Here is a 14,106-nt window from a genome sequence, read left to right on the forward strand (position 1 = left end):
GTTGTGTTTATGTGATGCGTCATAACATATTCTGCAAATCTTAGATGATAGCTGACCTTTATTTCCTTATTCAGCTCAACTCCCTCTCAACCTATTATTTATCCCATCCCATGACCTGTAATCTTATGAATTACACTTCCCACTATGTCCCCATTCTCTTCTTAATTTGAACCTTTTAAATGCTTTCACTGAAATCTAGCTTTTTCCAGATGACACTTTGTGCCTTACAAACCATCCATCTCGATTTGTGGGAAGAACTATCAGCCTGTTTTATGTTTCCCAATACTACTTACTGATGTATTATCATCATCTCTTTAAAATCTGTGCCATCTGATTAGGTCATCATTGGCTATAGTAACTTCCACTTTCCAGGATGAATCAGCACTTTCTTTCTTCTAGCCTGGTCTCTTGTTATATAGATCTTTTTCAAAGCCCATATTGATAACCCATTCAGTATCTCTCCATTCACTGACTTCTCAGAGCTTTTCTCTATTTCTCTTTGAGCCACCCAATAGCATGCCCACACTTGGATCAGCTTTTGAACGAAGCAGTTGTTCTTGACCAGTGTCTTCGCTTTTCCTTACACATCTTGAATTCATCCTTTTATCTGATTTTCACTCTTATCCTATAATTTAATTACTTTACCCCTTCTGTTTACCCCACTTCATTAGCTCCCCCTTCTGATATCTTTTGCACTTAGAACCAATGGTCAATCTAGTATTCTTCATCTCTTGACTTTTTGCTGTGGTTCACTCACCTACTTTTTCTTTCTCTATAATAGTTCCATATTATACTTCTAAATTGTTACATGAAAATACAACCTAGTTATTTGAACTTAAATAATGGCAGCCATTTTTTTCTACGAGATTGTTTTAATTTTAAAATCAAGAAACCATACTGATTTTTTTTTAATCTTTATTGTTGAATGTATTACAGATGTTCCTCATTTTTCCCCCATTGACCCCCTCCTCCCCACTCCCGCCCCCCTCCCAACTTTTCCCACACTATTGCCTGTGTCCATTGGTTATGCATGTAAGTTCTTTGGTTTATTTCTTCCCACCCCCCAACCCCTTTCCCTTTGAGGTTTGTCAGTCTAGCAATGAATTTGTACTTCTTCATTTCTTCACCTTTTTCACACATTCCCCCAATCCCTCTCCCATCTGGCAACCAACAAAATGTTCTCTGTATCTATGAGAATGTTTCTGTTCTGCCTATTCATTTTGTTTGTAGATTCCATTGTCGATAGATATGTATTCATTGCCATTTTGTTTGTTCATATATTTTATCTTTTTCTTCAAGAAGACCCTTCATCATTTCATATAATAACGGTTTGGTGGTGATAAACTCCTTTAACTTTTTCTTGTCTGGGAGACTCTTTATATGGCCATCGATTCTAAATGACAGCTTGGCCGGATAGAGTAATCTTGGTTGTAGGTTCTTGCTTTTCATCACTCTGAATATTTCTTGCCACTCTCTTCTGGCCTGCAAAGTTTCTTTTTTGAGAAATCAGCTGACAGTCTTAAGGGAACTCCCGTGTAGGTAACTAACTGCTTTTCTCTTGCTACTTTTAAGATTCTCTCTTTATGTTTAACCTTTGGCATTTAGATGATGATATGTCTTGCTGTGGACCTCTTTGGGTTCATGTTGTTTGGGACTCTCTGTGCTTCCTGGACTTGTATGTCTGTTTCCTTCACCAACTTATGGAAGCTCTCTGTCATTATTGTTTCAAATAGGTTTTCAATTTCTTGTTCTCTCTCTTCTTCTGGCACCCCCAAGATGCGAATGTTGGCACGCTTGAAGTTGTCCCAGAGGCTCCTTACACTATCCTCATTTTTTTTGGATTCCTTTTTTTTTTTTTTCTGTTCTGATTGGGTGTTTTTTGCTTCCTTGTAGTCCAAATCAATGGTTTGCTTCTTGGATTTACGTACTTTACTATTGAATCTGTGTAAATTATTCTTTATTTCAGATAATACTTTCTTCATTTCTGACTGTGCATCCATCATTTCTGACTGGTCCTTTTTTATGCTCTTTAGGCCCTCACTAAGTTCACTGAGGTTCTCATTAAGTTCATTGAGCATCCTTATAAGCAAACTCAGCATCTGTTAGGTTGCTTATCTCCATTTCGCTTAGTTCTTTTCCTAGAGTTTTGTTCTGTTCTTTCATGTGGGACCTGTTTCTTCTTCTCCTCATTTTGGCTGCCTCCCTGTGTTTGTTTCTGTGTATTACTTAACAAGAGGTATGGGGCTAGCTGAGACCAGATGCTGCTTGTTTGAAAGAATTTAGGAAAACCTGAAGCAGGATTCAAGACAGGCCAATCCTATAGTTAAGCAACTGGCAACAGCTTGGATGGGCCTGAAAGTTGGGTGGGGCGGGGCCTCAGGGAATTACGGGGTGGAGCTCCAGTGTGAGCCAGGTTGCTGGAGTCCCAGATATGGCGACTTTGTCTGCCACCCCAGGGAAAGGCTCACCAAAGGAACAAAGGCCTCTGACAGTACGTTTGTCCCGGAGAAAGCCCCCTCTCCTGGCAGCTCTCACTCCAGTGCCAAACAGCTCAGTTCTTCCCTGTATGTCTCTGGTGCCCCTCGAGCTGCCTCCCCTCTGCTCCAAGCTTAGAGGGGGTGAGTCCGATAAGTCTGTTCAGGGGCCCTTTAAGGAGCTGCCTTGGTATCCAGCCGCCTCAGCTTCCCTGAGCCTCAGTTCCCGCTGGTTTTTCCAGCCAGAAGTTATGGGGACTTCTCTTCCTGGCACTGGAACCCTGAGCGGGGTGCCTGGTGTGGGACAGGGACCCCTCAGTCCTTACGGAGGACCTTCCCAGCTGAGATATCCTCCTGATTTTTATCCGTCACACGTGGGTGTAGGACCAGCCCGTCTCGTCTCCGCCCCTTCTACCAGTCTCGATGTGGCTGCTGCTTTAATTTTGTAGTTGTAGGACTTCCATTCAGCTTGATATCAGGCAGTTTTGAATGATGGTTTTTCTGTAGTTTAGTTGTAACTTTGATGTGGTTGTGGGAGGACGCGATACTGCGTTTACTTACGCCGCTATCTTGACCGGGAAACCATACTGATTTTAAAATCTGTCAACTGCCCACTTTCAACTGCCTGCTTTTAACTACACCTTTCTGCTTCTAAATACAGTATTTTCTTTTGTAATGTGCTCAAAATATTTTCTGTATTCCAAGTGCTTAAATCTAAAATCCCTTCCCCGAATATGACCTTACCTCGTACTTACAGAAGAAAAAAGAAAAAAAAAAAATAGAATACCTGCCAAATTCTCATGCATATTCTCTATATCAAAATGTCTGTATCCAAATTTATTTTAACAAAGAGGTTTGTAGATTATTTTAAACTTTCTGTGCAGACCTCTATGTTTTCCTTTAACTCTCCTTTTCTTCCTTCTTTACTCAGAAGTATGTATTTTCCTTTTCAGGGATGATCTAGAAGCCTCTTCTAGAGCCTTCTTTAGCAATTGAACTGTCCCTTCCTTTCTCCCACTCCATTTACCATTTCATCCTCTCTAGTTCATTTTTTTTTTAAATTATAGTTTACTTTCAATAGTATTTTATATTGGTTTCAGGTGTACTGCATAGTGGTTAGACAATCATATACTTTACAAAGTGTTCCCCATGACATTTTCAGTACCCACCTGGCACCATACATAGCTATCACAATATTATTGACTATATTCCCTATGTTGTGCTTTAGTTCATTTCCAACCAGCAGATTATTAAGTCAGAAACTGAAGGGTCTGAGCTTTTACTCTGGCCTGCCACAATTTTATATACATATACTGACAGAAAACACAAGACCCATGGTCAGAGAAAAGACCATTTATTATTACTCATGGCAAAAAGAACAACCAAAGCAATGTCTTGCAACATATCCCAAGCCCCAATTCCTGTAAGGCAGATGAGGGCCAGATATTACCTGTGCATGCAGCAGGGTGTGTTACAGGAAAGGAACTCCAAAATAAGGAAGAGAGACAGACAGGTACACCTTATCTTAACTCTGGACTGTAAGCAAATTTTCACCAAGAGATGGAGACTACTCCCTTGGGAGGGAGATGTTCTCTATCTTCATTATACTGGTCAGGAATCAAATCCTCCTTCTGACCTTAAGGTAGACATTATCTCTAGTTTTCAAAGATTATTGTTATGCAAACCCCTTTGCTCAGAATACCTGGACAATGCAGAAACATGCAATATTCATAGAGAGTTGTCTCCCAACACAAATTTTCCCAGGTGTATTATCTTCAAATATATCTCATAGTTTATACTCATTGTCTTTGTTGTCTTATTTTCTTTCCATTAACTCTGCACTTTTGCTGTGTCATTCCACTAAAAACAATGCTCTCCAAGGTACCAATGACATATAACCAAATCAATGGTAGGGTTTTTTTGTGTGTGTGTTTTGTTTTGTTTTCCTCACCCAAGGACATTTTTCCATTTTTTGTTCAGATAAAGTGGGAGGGAAAGAGAGGGAGAGAGAGAGAGAGAGAGAAACATCGACGTGAAAGGGACACATCGAGTAGCTGCCACCCGCACGACCAACCAGAGCCGGGGACAAACCGCAACCGAGGCATGTGCCCTTAGCGGAAACCGAACCCGGGTCTCTCTGGACCGTAGGCTGACACTCTTAACTGCTGAACCAAACTGGCCAGGGCTTGTTTGTTTTTTTTAATCATTCTTGACTTTCTACAGAATTTAACAAAGGCTATATTTTCTTTGTTTTACCTCTAAACTAGCTATTTTCTTTGACTAATCTGATTCTTAGGTCACTCTCCCTTGCCCATCTCTCTTTTCATCACTCTTTACACATTCTCCTTTCCTATTCCCTCTTACCATTTCCTAGACTGAATTTGTCTTTCTCCCTTCCTAGATGTTGTGATAGCATCTTTTGCATTGATATCACAATATGTCAAAATAGATGGTTAATCTACTTCTTCCATACACTGAGCTTCTTGAGAGCAGAAATAATTACTGTTTTATGAATCCCTGAAACTTTTCAGTGTATGTTCACTAAATGTTTGAATGAAATCAGTTATCCAATACTTACACTATTTTTCTTTACAATATTTTATACTTTTCTCTTTCCGCGGTCACAAAGTTCATACATTATTTCAGTAGTCTTATAAATGGTCTTCCTAATTCTATTTTGTAGTTCCTTTGTAGTAGCCTTTACATTGATAGCAGATTAATGAAATTTCATAGTTTAGAGTTCCTACATAAAAACCTTCAATATCTTTCCATTATGTAATTAATAAAGTCAAAATTAACTAATAAGGAACTGAGACCTTCCACACTATGCTCTCAGAATTTTCCATGTCTGTTTTCAAATTCTTCTTAGCTACCTACTTAACTTTGTTTAACAAATATTTGAGGATTTGCCTTTTGCAAGACTTTGTGAAGGAAGGAAGTTTACTCTATATATAATATACTCATTATCTTTGTGTTTATTTTTTGGTCCCTTGTTACCTTTTACTACTTCACTTCATCTTAGGGGAAAATAATCTTTGGAGAACACTCAGCCATATTCATATAGTAAGTAGTTCTATTTTAGGACAAAACATGAGTAATATAGTGAAGTTTGGAATAGGTGCCATTCAGCACAATAATAAAAGTTTAATAGATGTTTAAACTGAATTCATTGTTTAAATTTTTAAATTTTTAAAAACAGAAATTTAAGACTAAAAAAATTATTAATGTACTGTTTTAAGCCTTGGCAAACCTGCCTGTTTTTGATTCATGGTAGTTCTACTATTAACATTTGAATTTTACCTGTTAACAAATTTAAGAATATTCTGTTACACATTTTCAAAACTTTTTTTCTATACTCTCTTTATAGGTTGTATGTAAAGTCAGATGTGCCACTGAACTTGACAAACACAAGTAAGTTTTATGAGTAGCAAGATTTAAATTTTATTCATAGTAGACGTCTCATGGTTGAAGGACGTGGTGGTTGAGGGTGCCTTAGCAGTTTTATAGAAAATCAGATAGTTAGATTAGTTCATAGGAAGTGAATTGAGTAACCCACAGTATTCTCCCTTCAGCTATACTGCTAATACCTTTTTTTTCCCCCCTGCTCTGCTACTATCTTGCTTCAGATATCAGATGTAGTTTCATAGGGTCCATAAACCTAAAGTTAGATTATGCTGTTTGGCAAAAGAATATATTATATAGTTCCATGAAATAAGTGATGTGTTAGTTCTGATTATCCTCAAAAATTCAAGCCAGGACACTTGGGTTTCAGACCAGTTCTCCCACTAACTTGCTAACTAACTATGCAACTCATTTAACCTCTCTATGCTTTGATTTCCTAAACTGCTGTATTCCCCAGGATATATGAATAATTTCAAGATCTGGTTTGGATTTCAAATTATATATAATTATTGCTTTTATTATTTAATCAGGGAGAATATTAATATCTAAACTTCTCAAACTAAAATATTTGTACTTTGTGTGTACACTTAACAAAAATCACTTGTTACCGATTACTTTATACATTACCTTCATTTGCCATGTGTAAACTATAGCCAAAGACAGACAACATTTTATGACTTCCACTATTGAAAGTGACCCAAAATAGAAGCTATTAGTAGATATTAGTATGCCAAATAAGTTTCTGGATATTAATTTGGGGTATAAATGTATCTGAACTTGGATTACTTTCATATAGCTAGCTTACAGCTACTTGACATAGATAGCCACACCTTACCTGAAGAGTTTTTATGAGGCTGTCTAATTTTTCTTAGAGGCAAGTTTTTAAGCATTTTATTTTCAGAGTTTTTCTGTATGCATATTAAATATGCAACTTTATAAGAAGAGAAAGTGTTGGTAAGTGCTTGAAACTTTACTGTCCCTATGTTCTTTAGTCATGTTTGAAGGTAATGTTTGCTATGGATATTCAGAAGTTCATAAAATTAAATATTGTTTAAAACATATTTCCCTTCCCTCTTAAAATTAGTATCAGTGGTCAGTTTAAATTTAGGTAGTTTATTAATCTTCCAAGCAAATTATAACAACCTGGTAATTCTTGGAATGGAAAAATCAATGAAAATGTGCTTAGTAGTTATAAAAATGAAAAATTCAGGATTGCTTGAATTAGTGTTAAAATAATCCTACATTCTTCCTGGAGGAGGTAATTGAATTAAAGTTTACATGGGATTATTTTTAAATTAATGCTTTAAAATCTAATGCCATTTTTAAAGGCTTTAAATACTAATTTTATAACATCAAAGGAAGCTCAGGTAATTCTGAGTGATTATTAAATTTGTATTTAATGAAATTACAAATATTTTAAACTGAAGGAATTATTGTACCTAAAGTAACACACTAATAAATTTAATTTTTCATTTGTTTTATAAATATCTAATAAACTCATTTTTTTTTCTTTCAGAATTCTATTGCATTTGGGCTTTTTATTGGCAAGCCTTATCTTTTTAGTGGTGAACTTGACTTGTGCAATGCTAGTCCATGGAGATGTCCCCGAAAATCAGTTGAAATGGACTGTGTTTATTCGAGCATTAATTAATGATAGCCTGTTTATTCTTTGTGCCATCTCTTTAGTTAGTTACATATGCAAAATTACAAAAATGTCGTCAGCAAATGTCTACCTCGAATCAAAGGTAAGTATATTTCTTAAATTTTCACTTGAAAATCTAATTTCAAATCGGCATCATATGAAGCATATTTTAATGAGAAGTTTATATATTTTTAAAAGTATTCTGAATGTCAGCTACATTTTTGAGCATGAAGGAATGGTCACAAGAAATTTAAAAAATATCCAAAACTTTGCACTTAACAGTAATTTTTTTTAAAGCTTATATTAAGCATATTGTATGTTCTATTACTTATATCTTCTGCATTGGAAGATAATTAAGTGAAATAAAGAAGAATTTGCATCAGTGTATCACAAATAGTTTAGTACATAAAGCCACAGTAACATTTCCTCAGGAAGGGTGGCAGTATGGCCATAAATTTACCAGATTATGTCCACATACATTTGAGTTAGCTGTTTTAAGACTTCATACTGGTAAAGTGGTGTTTATTTAAATGTACAGAGGCTTAAAAAATGTTATTTCGCCCCATAATATGAAGTCCCTATGGTATTTAGTCATGTAACTAGATTTATAAATAACTTTATTTAATTAATTTATTTATTTTCGTTACAGATGTTTCTCCTTTTTCCCACCACTGATACCTCCTCCCCCACCCTCCCTGCCCTGTCCCCAGCTTTGTTGTTCATGTCCATTGTTCATGCATACATGCATATAAGTTCTGTGGTTTATCTCTCCCCCTCACCCCCTTTTCTGGGGATTGTCAGTCTGTACCCCACTTCCACATCTGTGGGACTACCCCGTTCCTCAGACTGTTATATTCATTATATTCTACAAATAAGTGAGATCATGTGATATTTGTCTTTCTCTGCTTGGCTTGTTTCACTTAGGATAATACTCTCCAGGTCCCTCCATGTCGTCTCAAAGGATAAGAGATCTTTCTTTCTTACAGCTGCATAGTATTCTATTGTGTATATGTACCATAGATTTTTTTATCCATTTGTCTACTGGTGGACATTGGGTTTAGATCTTACCTATTGTAAATAGTGCTGCTATGAACATGGGGGTACATATATTCTTTGAGTAGTGTTTCAGGCTTCTTAGGGTATATTCCTAGAAGTGGGATCACTGGGTCAAATGGAAGTTCAATTTTTAATCTTTTGAGGTAACACCATATTGTTTTCCATAGTGGCTGCACCCATCTGCATTCCCACCAGCAGTGTACTAGAGTCCCCTTTTCTCCACACCCTCACCAACACTTGTTGTTTGATGATTTGTTGATGACAGCCATTCTGACAGGTGTGAGGTGATACCTCATTGTTTTTAATTTGCATCTCTCTGATGATTAGTGATGTTGAGCATTTCTTCATTTGTCTCTTAGTCATTTGTATGTTCTGTTTGGAGAGGTGTCTATTTAGTTCCTCTGCCCATTTTTTAATTGGGTTCTTTGTCTTCCTTTGGTTGAGCTGTATGAGCACTCTATACATATTGAAAATTAACCCCTTATCTGATGTATCGTTGGCAATTATGCTCTCCCATAGAGTGGGTTGCCTTTCCATTTTGATGATTGTATCTTTTGCTGTGCAGAAGCTTTTTAGTTTGATGTAGTTCCATGTGTTCATTTTCTCCTTTGTTTCTGTTGCCTTAGGTGATGTATCAGTGAAAATTCTGCTGCGTATGATGTCTGAAATTTTGTTGCCTACATTTTCTAGGATTTTTATGGATTCATGAGTCACATTTAAGTCTTCTATCTATTTTGAGTTTATTCTTGTGTATGGTGTAAGTTGATGGTCTAGTTTTATTTTTTGCATGTAGCTGTCCAATTTTCCCAACACCATTTATTAAAGAGGCTGTCTTTACTCCACTGTATGCTCTTGCCCCCTTGGTCAAATATTAATTGAGCATATTGTCTTGGGTCAATTTCTGGGTTCTCTGTTCTGTTCCATTGATCTATCTGCCTGTTCTTGTGCCAGTACCAGGATGTTTTGATTACAGTGGCTTTGAAGTATAACCTGAAATCTGGTAATGTGATCCCTCCAACTTTGTTTTTCTTTTTCAAGATTACTGTGGCTATTCGGGGGTTTTTTTGGTACCATGTGAACTTTTGAAGTATTTGTTCTAGTTCTGTGAAGTATGTCATTGGTATTTTGATGGGGAATGCATTGAATCTGTAGATTGCTTTGGGTAGTATGGACATTTTAATGATGTTAATTCTTCCAATCCATGAAAAAGGTATGTGATTCCACTTTTTTATATCTTCCTCTATTTCTTTTTTCAATGACCTGTAGTTTTCTGTGAATAGGTCCTTTATTTCTTTGGTTAAGTTTATTCCTAGGTATTTTAATTGTTTTGCTGTGATGGTAAATGGGATTTTTTTTTAGTTTCTCTTTCTATGACTTCATCATTGGTGTATAAGAATGCCGTCGATTTCTTGATGTTAATTTTGTATCCTGCTACTTTGCCAAATTCATTTATTAAATCTAGTAAATTTTTGATGGAATCTTTGGGGTTTTCTACGTATAGTATCATGTCATCTGCAAATAATGACAGTTTCACTTCCTTCTTTCCAATTTGGATCCCTTTTATTTTTTTAAATTTATAAATAACTTGATTCTCCCTTTCCTTATACTTTGAATCAGCAAACATAAATCAAATGCCAACCATTAAGAAAGAACCCTGGAAGATTCTATTGTTGTTGATTGACAGTGTGGTTGAGCTGTGAATCAGTCATCACAGTGTATGTGTGGCATTGGGTGTGGGGGTATAGATGTGTGGTTACTGGGGTTTGGGTCTATACATGTAAATTAATTTGATTTCATTTGGCATCATTGCCTACACACTGAAGATACAAGGTAGTGTACTAAACAGAACAGTTCTCCAAAGTACTTTTAGACGTCCAAATTGTTGTTATTCTTAATATATATAGCCCCAGCAAAATCAAGTATTATAATTAAATGTATGGTAATCAGTTTATCTTTAAATTTAGGTGACTACTTTAATTTTACTTTTTAAAAATATATCAGTAGACTGCAGAATAAATATAGAAATATATACAATATGTATTATATATAGAGAGAGAAGGGGTGGGGAGAAGGGAGAGAGACTAACTTAGACTTTCAAACCTATTAATCTTACCTGGAAAATTATTTTATTCAACTTCTGTTCTAGAATGTTAGTTCTTAAAATTTTAATGTTTTAGCTAATTCTGGCTTCAGTTTAAGTGTTAAAAATAATTCTGTCACTATTATGGTATATAATCTTTTGGTGTAGCAACCGCACCTTCACTTTAATATAATAATAACATCCTCACAGAATTCATACCTCTTGCCTGTCTATTGATAAAGCATAAACAGATGTGGTTGACTTTAAAACTTTTCTGGATACCACGTAACTTTCTTAGTTTTTCTTATTTTGAAATAGATAATTCTCTGAATATAGTAAAATTGCCAATCTGAGAAGAAAAATTCATCTGATAACTCCAGAATTATTTCAAACATCTTTCCCTAACTATCATATGAAAAGTATTCACTTTATTATTTTTTTTAAAGTCTTACATTTAAAAGGCACATGGATTCAGAATTCTCTAGGAACACTACAGAGACATGTTCAAATATATACCTATAAAGATAAATATCCTGGCCGGTTTGGCTCAGCGATTAGAGTGTCAGCCTGCAGACTGAAGGGTCTCGGGTTCGATTTCCCATCAAGGGTATATACCTGGGTTGCAGGTTCACCCTGGCCCCTGTCGGGATTATGTGGGAGGCAACTGGTGGATGTGTCTCTCTTGCATGGATGTTTCTCTCTATCTCCCTCCCTTCCTTCCACACTCTAAAAATCAATGGAAAAATATCCTCAGTTGAGGATTAACAACAACAACAAAAAGGTAAATATAACATGAGATACTAGATTATTTGTATTATATTGTACTGTTTTGTAGTTCTTGGTCTTCGTAACTAGGTTATAAATTTATTTGAAGAATACATCATCTTCCTTTCACGTTCTCCTTGTAAAATCACTATACTCATTTTATTCAATCAACATGTCTGTAGAAGAACCATGTACTTCTACTTTCAGGCTGATACTGTTTCTTGCTATCCCTCAGGGCATTTCCTTAAAGCTCAAGACTTGGGTTTTCTGTTTTTCTCATTTTATTCTTCCTTTCTTCTTCTACATATTCAGTGATAATGGGATCCTCCATAATTTGTCTCAAGCAAATCGGACCTACCTTATTTGTAAATGGCAAATAGCATGCTTTCCTGTCTATCTTTAGGATGTTTCATCTTCCAGAAATGCCTTTCCTCCTCCCAGTGTTCTATACCTATTTGTCCTTTTCTTACCTAACTTTAAAGATATAATTCTAATGTTTCCCTGTTTTAGGAATTTTTTATCTCCAAAGTAAAATTTAGAAACTGCTCTCTATCTGAATTCTGTTAAAATTTTATTTTATTCTTTTAACAACTAGAACAGTACTATGATTTTTCAAAGTAGCAGCTCTAACTTGTTTTTTAAATATGTTATTGTCCATTTGAATAGTTTATTTCTGCTCTTTCATTTTTTATTTTCTTACATATTTAAGATTACTTTTTTACCATATTTATGTTCTTCTATAGATTTTTAATGTATTATTTTGTAAACTAATATAGGTATTTAAAGCAATATGTTTTCTCAAGCACTGCTTTGGCAGCTTTCTATAATATCATTTGTTGTTTAGATTTCAAACATATCTCAAACATCACATATTTACACATCAGTGTGAATTAGATATTATCTCTATATATACTTCCTTCAACTCACTTTGGTGGAATGTCTAAAATTCAGATATCTGCCTTGTTCAGGCCCTCTAACTTCCATAAAAATTACCAGTTTTACTCTCTGCTTGATTGTCCATGCATATGAATCCGGTCTACTAAACAATTTCTGCCCTCCAGATTCTTGTTAGAGAAAATAAACACTTAACTGTTAAACTAAAAAGCTTAGTTGCCAAAGATTACCTAAAGGATGTACAGTCTGTCCATTTCCCTATCTATTCTACATTTTATCCTCAGCTCAATCCATATCATTGCAGAGTTTTGTACTAAGACTGCATTGTACCCTGGATAAAGCTGTCTTTTCTAACTACACTTTGACCTATATCAAGAAATTTCTTGTGAAAAGACATTTATCTTAAAGTCATTATTGTATACTATTGTTGAGAATACTGTCCACCTGTCCACACAGTGTTCCCTGGAAAAGATCTTTTTCTCTAATTCAGTACCAGGTAAAACATTATTGATTAAATCCTTCTTTCTTCTGGTTACTATGTTGGCTCATCAATCATAGATGACCTTAAGATATCTATCTTTGGTTCTGACTCTACCTCTAGTTTCTTCTCACCTTTTTTGTTTTGTTTTTTTGGTACGTGCCCCTAGCGGAAACCGAACCTGGGACTCTCTGGTCCGTAGGCTGATGCTCCAACCGCTGAGCCAAACTGGCCAGGGCTCTTCTCACTTTTTTACCACCACCTCCCTCACCTCCTACTACACACACACACATTCCTATGTTCATTTTTTATTTTTTTGTGTATATCCAATCCAAATGGATCGGATATAATTTGGGATATGTTTAAATCTCTATTTTCAGGTATATATATTTTAAAAATTAATTTGAAAAGATCTTATTGAGAGACAGTGTATCATAGTGATATAGAGTTGGAAACCTGGGCCCTGGCTGATTTTGCTCAATGGTTAGAGCTTCGGACCAGAGAGTCCCCAGGTTCAGTTCCCGCTGAGGGCATATACCTCAGTTACAGTTTGTCCCCGGCCGTTGGGGTCGTGTGGGTGGCAGCCACTCATTGTGTCTCTCTCACATCAATGTTTCTCTCTCTCACTTCCTCCTTCTCTCCCTCCCGCTCTATCTGAAGATGAATGCAAAAATGTCCTCAGGTGAGGGTAAAAAAAAAAAAAGGAGAGTTGGAAACCTGGGCCTTGGCCGGTTTGGCTCAGTGGTTGGAGCTTCGGCCTTTGGACCAGAGAGTCCTGGGTTCAGTTCCCATGAGGGGCAGGTACCAAAAAAAAAAAGAATTGGAAACCTGGGATTAAAGAGATAAGGATGTAAATCCCATTTCTCCTTCTTATTGGTGGTGTGACATTAGACAAGTAACAGAATCTCTAAGCTTCACTTTCCTGATCTATAAAATGGAAATAATGATAGTGTTGATCTCATAGGTTGTTATGAGGATAAGAGTAGTATCTACTTTATAAGATAGTTATAAAAAATAAATGAAAATGCATATAAAGTGCTTAGTATACTGCCTAGCACAAGGGAAGTGCTTATAAATGTTAGCTGTTACAATCTTAATGTGTACTAGGGGATGGTAATGTAGCTTCAGGAAGTTGTTGACTACCTGAAATTGTTGGCAAAATTTATCTGGAGAGGAGTGATACACACACACACACACACATACACATATATATACATATATATAAAATTCTCAAAAGGAACAGTGATCAAAAAAATAAAAATAGCCCTGGCCGGTTTGGCTCAGCGGTTAGAGCGTTGGCCTGCGGTCCTGAGAG

General features: G+C 36.0%; 1 protein-coding gene across 2 annotated transcripts in view; it reads left to right on the forward strand.

Moving 5' to 3' along the window:
- The window catches only part of GPR137C (G protein-coupled receptor 137C), a 59,494-nt gene that overhangs the window by 21,152 nt on the left and 24,236 nt on the right, over positions 1-14,106 (forward strand). The window contains exons 2-3 of one of the 2 annotated variants that reach the window (XM_036277780.1): positions 5,842-5,885; positions 7,393-7,621. In XM_036277780.1, the coding sequence (XP_036133673.1) occupies positions 5,842-5,885; positions 7,393-7,621 (273 nt within the window). Of the gene's footprint in view, positions 1-5,841; positions 5,886-7,392; positions 7,626-14,106 lie in introns of both variants that reach the window. The other variant, XM_036277789.1, reaches the window with a different exon arrangement.

Source organism: Molossus molossus, unplaced genomic scaffold, assembly GCF_014108415.1.
Source record: "Molossus molossus isolate mMolMol1 unplaced genomic scaffold, mMolMol1.p scaffold_m16_p_1, whole genome shotgun sequence".
In the NCBI taxonomy this organism is placed as follows: Eukaryota; Metazoa; Chordata; class Mammalia; order Chiroptera; family Molossidae; genus Molossus; species Molossus molossus.